General features: G+C 25.2%; 1 protein-coding gene across 1 annotated transcript; it reads right to left on the bottom strand.

Annotated features, from left to right (window-relative positions):
- Nucleotides 1–723: 723 nt before the first annotated feature.
- Nucleotides 724–5,184, bottom strand: LOC129607424 (uncharacterized). Its single transcript, XM_055518447.1, has 5 exons — nucleotides 4,544–5,184; nucleotides 2,855–3,026; nucleotides 2,694–2,793; nucleotides 1,846–2,058; nucleotides 724–1,778 (listed from the first exon to the last, which is right to left on the bottom strand). The coding sequence occupies exons 1-5, from the start codon at nucleotides 4,643–4,645 to the stop codon at nucleotides 950–952; spliced, it is 1,416 nt and encodes a 471-aa protein (XP_055374422.1). The 5' UTR covers nucleotides 4,646–5,184; the 3' UTR covers nucleotides 724–949.
- Nucleotides 5,185–5,829: the final 645 nt, after the last annotated feature.

The following is a 5,829-nucleotide window of genomic DNA, read 5'->3' as shown; positions in this document are numbered from 1 at the left end:
GAAAAACAAAACAAACTATTAATTTCTCTCAAAAAAGCATTGATGGCATATCCTGTCATGCCAGCGATTACAAACCGACGAGGTAATAGGAAAACTATTCTACATCGTAGTAATTCTGCCAAAGAAGGACACATACCTTTTACGGTATGAGAGATGAAGAACCTGTTAGAGCGGTAGTTAAAGAACTCGTCAAAAGATCAGCCCAGCGGAAGTTTCCTCTTGGAAGCAATATTGTCGTACCTTCTTTTTCCAGCTGCAAACCTAGTACAGACATTGAAGTTCGTTATCTGTTGTATTAGCTCGGTAACACCCATAAAAGAAACACGATGCCACAATGTAAGATAAAAGTAAACACCAGCGAGTTTACTAATCCGACCCTTGCTCCCTCGCAGTGAGAAAATCACCTAATTTACAAAGGACACGCTAACTAAAAAGTGCTTCAAAACATCCATAATAATATGCTCATGTCAACCGAAGCCACTATTTAAAATGACACCACTATTACGGCCCTTTTAAATAAGACAATGTTAGTTCACCCGTCGGGCCAAGTCAGACATCAATGAATTTATTCGAGATTATTAAAAAATAAAAAAAAACAAATATGAAAGAATTGGGGGCATTTTTGTCGTTAATGTTTTCAATGTCGTTAGTTTTTTTGATTTTTTAAGTTTTTCTTTGCACATAAATGGTCAACGAACACATTTAATGAGAAAAATATTTTAATAAACAATAAGCGTATCCTTTATTTTCAAATAAATAAATATACAAACATTTATGGTAACAGTTAAGCATTTCTTTAACAAAATAAAAAGTTCCACGTATTTTCATAGACACTTAATATACAGACACACCTAATTATGCATAGAATTATTAAATTACATTTAAATTTACAATTTTATATATAAATATAAAGATTCAGTGTAAAAATATATGTATATAAATATAGGCTCTAAAGAGCACAAATTCCATTCAAAAATATAATTTTACAAATATTTTCTACATTGTACCATATTAAAGATCCGAAACGTCGAAGTGTAAAATCTGTTACTGTATTAGCACCACAAGTATTTCCAATACATGATGTTCTATAATTAAATATTAATGCTTCATCAGATTTAACATGTGTTTCTGTATGACCTTCTGTTGATTTCCAAATACCGTTAATACCAGCTTCAATTAATGCATCACCTTTGGCAATATATTTTGAATTTTTACCTTGTGGTAATGGTGTTTCAGTTTTTTGTATTTTAATTTGTGTTAATAAATTTTTATTTTTAATATTTGGTGGCACATTAAAATAATCACTTGGACGTTTTTTATAAAATAAAACCTTACGGAATATAAAGGCACTACTACGTCCTTCATCTTTTGCATTTATAAAATCAGTTAAATTATTATATTCGAATGGTATTATTATTTCGTCAATATCAACAATTGCTGTATATTTGAAACCATCTAAATATGTACGATAAATGCAATCAAAATTTTGGGCAGCAATATTTGTTATATGAATTGTTTTTGGTTCGTATTGTTCAATATTAAAATTCCAATTATTTATTTTAATAACACCTTCACGTAAATAATAATTTAATGCTTGTATCATATTATGTGATGCATTAAAATGATAAAAATAGAATTTTTCAGCTCCAAGTAATTTATAAAGTTCAATAAATTCAATAAAATTTAATGTATTTGTATAATTATGATTTAATCCTGTACTACCAACACAAATAGCTAGTGAATCCCGTGGTTTATCTAATATTCGATTTTTTGAGAAACTACAAAAGATTTAAGGAAAAAAAATTTTAATTAATATTTTAAAAATGGAAACGAATTTGATTTTACTTAATTAATATAAAAGTTGGCGAAGTGACTGATGAAGGATTTTCCATGTATGTAAGAGCAACATAAGCTGGTAATTTAACAATAGTTGCTTTGGCATTAATAAAAAGTGGGCACATAATCATATAAAATGCAAAATCTCCTTCAATATCTTCATATTTGTGAAAACGTCGAATTTCACTTGCTTTTATTTCGTAAGTATTATTGCTTTCCGACCTAAAATAAATAATTAAGATTAAATTATTAATAAAATTTTGTTGACATTTAAATTTTTCTACATACATAAAATATTTTATAAAATGAAAAAGCCTTCGCCTGAACTTATGCAATACTTTTTAAATATTTTTGAATAACGTTTGTACTGCTTTTTGTTTGATGTTTTTTTGTTTTTTTTTGTGTTCTCTCGCTTTTTAAAACAGTACTAGCTCTGAAACTGCAGCAATACGAATGCTAGCTTCATAACAGCAGTAAGCCGGTTTATAATGGGAAAAAGAAAAGGTTTAAAACGTGGAGAAATGAAATTTCTTGTAAAATGTTAATTTTTTTATCTTCATTCAAATTTTGTTATGTAAGTACATTATTATAAACGTTACTTACGCCTCATTTTCTTTTGCAGGCCAGAAAGGGAGCAAATACATATTTTATTGGAATTTTTTATTGAATCGAACGGTGTGAGGTGAGTAAAGGAAGGACATGGAGAAAACGTATTTCAAGAAGCCCATTAGTATGGTGTGAGTGACTATAGGCAGAAATGTTTTAAGGAAATTATGAGAAGGGGCAACACTTAGTGAAAGCTTTCCCAAATTTTATTATGGAGCATTCAGACTAAATGCCTTAGAAAATACACTTACTTTATAATACAAGTTAATCCATTCCTCAGTTTTATTGGTAAAAATGCCATTATTCTTATAGCTCCATAGTAATTAAATTCTTCATTATAGTCTTTATTATCTAAAATTTTTAAAAAATATATGAAAAAATCCCCATATAATTATGCAACGTATGTGCTTACTATAAAGTTCTGTTCTAGGATCAAAATATGCTGAATAAATTTGATGTCCATATTTTGCATCACCAATATAATTCCATTGATGACCGTAATAATTAGTTATAAATTGTGTTTTTGGCTTTATAAATTGTAGTAATTCTTGGGCATCTTTTAATATTATTTTCCTTTGATCGTACTGAAAAAGAAAATTAATAAGAAAATTTAAAATTAATTATTACAATAAAAAAATAATTATAGTTTTGGTGTTGCCATATATATGAAAAATATACCGTTATAAAATATTCCAGTTATTGATTAAATTTTTAATTTAAAATTAATTTAAGGTTTTAATTTTTCATAAATGTCAAAGTTTTTTTTTCCTATTAATCTTTGGAACGATTTCAAAACGTATAAAAAAATTGTTTTCTTTCTTTTTGTAGTGTGCGTGTTAAAATTCATTACTTTTTTTTTGAAATATCCTTTGTTTTAAAAAAAAACAAAAGAGATGACATCATTTTAAAAATTAAAATATTGTAAGTAAACATGCCCTTTATAGTAGAATCAGAATTAATAATGGTTTTGTGTCCATTTGTATAATTTTAAAAAATTACTGTCGTGTTATTGAATTTTTATGGAGTTTCTCAAGGATTTTAAAAAATATTAACCCTTATTTGCATAATGGGTCATAAAGTGACGTATTGTTTTTGGTTATAAGACTTAAGAATTATAATTGTACATGTTGTAACACAAAATGAAATTCAAATGGTTGTGGTGAACAAAATTATGAATACGTTTAATAATATTTTTGAGTTGAATTATGAACAAATTTTAACTAGAACTGTTATAACAGTGGTGTATATATGCATTATACAGGCAAGATTTTCGAGGCATTGTATTGTGACTTTCCCAAACTCTCATCAAAATCATATTTGCTATCACTATAGAGTATGATAATTACATTGTTATATTAAAAAATGTACTATCACAAGCCAAAACTGCTTAAGTCGAATTTTTTAGTTTTCAAGTTTAATACAAATTCAAATTCCGTATAATTCAATTTACATTCTGTAAAAATTTCATTACAGTACCTCAATTATTTCCGAATAAAAAAAAAATTAATAGAACTTTCTAATTCTGAAATATTAACCCTCATGCATTAAGCAGTTTTCATTAAATAAATAAAATAACAAAAGCAAAGATGAAAATAAATAATCGATTCTTTTATTTGATTTTCGATTATAATTCACGTTTTCGAATATCAAATAATTTGTTTACACACACACACACACACAGAAACACGAACATAGTAATTGTCCATTTACAATGCTCTTATCATTTTCAAATTGAAAGTTAATAAAAAAAGGTGACAATGTATTAGTACACAAATTACGGTAAATTATTCATAAAAAAAAAAAATAAAAAACGTAAAGGTAATAAAGTAAAAAAAATTTTTCTTTGATAATAAAATTTTTGTTTTGGTTCTCTGTTTTTTTTTTTTTTTTGTTAAATAAAAAAAGTTACAATTCATTGGAATAATATGAAAGAATGATGTCATATATTTAAAATTCAATGGGAGAAACACCAAAGGATAAATAAGGATAATAAAAAATAAAGAAAATAAAATTTATATATATATATATATATTTGATATGTATTAATGTATGCATGTTTGTGTAGATATTGAATATAATATTAAATAAATAAAATACTCACCACAACGACTTGCATTGTTAAAAATAACAGTAATAATATTAAAAAAGTAACGAATGCTGATAATAAAAAATAAATCCAAGCATATTTACTATCGTAATTCATTATTCTCTTATCATTATAATTAAATTATATAATTAGAAAATTAAATAATAATTTTGTTTTTTAAATAACAAATTTTTTTTAATTTATGATTTAATTAAGGATTTTTAAAAGACTCCTCTTCTCTTGCAATATTTCTTTATTTTTCTTGGAATTTCATGATTTTTTAATTATTTTTTTTTTTTAAGGAACACAAATTTTTATTTTTAGCAAATATACAATTTTAATTTTTGAGATTAAAAACAAAAATATTAAATGATCATTTTGCACTTTTTGTTTATTTTAATTTTTTCAATTTAAACAATGAAATTTTGTAATTGAATAAAATTTTCTCGGTTATCCAACCCACCCACAAAAAAAAATTATGATTTCAAAAAAATATTATAAATTTTTTTCTTTTTGAAAAGAATCAGAAAAAAAAATAATAATGAAATTGAAAATAAATGAAATAGAACCAAAAATAAACAAAAAATCTTCTTGTATTTAAAAATCTAAAAACCTACTATACAAGAGAAAATAAAATACGGTTAAGAAATTCTTATACTCGCTCAACTGAAAGCAAATTATTGACTGAAAACGAGGATAAAAAAGAAAAACAAAGTTCCCAATATGAAGAAAATAAAGGAAAAAATCATTTTCATGAAGAGAAAGTGTTTTTCCATGCCTTTATTATTTTTTCTTGTTTTTTTTTTTTAATTTTCCTCTGTGTAATTGTATTTTTGCAAATTGGTAAAAAGCAGATGTTTTATTCATTAAAAAAATGTAAACTTTCTCTGAAATGATCACTGAGAGAACCCTTAAACCAAGATGATATAATTTGGTATTTGCAATCCAAGATGTACGAAATATTTCTTACCTAATCTATTAATCCCCAAAAGTGTTGAGGAAAAGTGTTTGAAACTCATTGTATCCTGTAAACTTCATGAAAAATGCCATTCACTTTGATAAATGTCAATAAGAAAAAATCGTTTAAAATTTTAATTATATTTTCTGACTGACACTGTAACAAAAACAATAACTTTTATACTGAATGAAAATTCTTTATGAAATTCCAATATTGCTTCTTTTACAAAATTGATGACACATATAAAATCTAACAATATTAGTAGTTATTAATGTTTAATCCGGCAGATGGCTTCATCTTTACAAACATGTTTGTCAAAAGAGAATTCCCTATTGAGCCCTTT

This window comes from Condylostylus longicornis, unplaced genomic scaffold (genome assembly GCF_029603195.1).
Source record: "Condylostylus longicornis isolate FDR11 unplaced genomic scaffold, ASM2960319v2 ptg000027l, whole genome shotgun sequence".
In the NCBI taxonomy this organism is placed as follows: Eukaryota; Metazoa; Arthropoda; class Insecta; order Diptera; family Dolichopodidae; genus Condylostylus; species Condylostylus longicornis.
This window is presented reverse-complemented; position numbering and strand designations above follow the sequence as displayed.

Excerpts from the sequence above, each read along its gene's own strand:
- LOC129607424 (XM_055518447.1), bottom strand. The coding sequence starts at position 4,645 with ATGAATTACGATAGTAAATATGCTTGGATTTATTTTTTATTATCAGCA. Across the intron at positions 3,027-4,543 it reads TAACAATGCAAGTCGTTGTG|TACGATCAAAGGAAAATAAT; the intron begins GTGAGTATTTTA and ends TTTCTTTTTCAG. Across the intron at positions 1,779-1,845 it reads CCAACTTTTATATTAATTAA|TTTCTCAAAAAATCGAATAT; the intron begins GTAAAATCAAAT and ends AATCTTTTGTAG.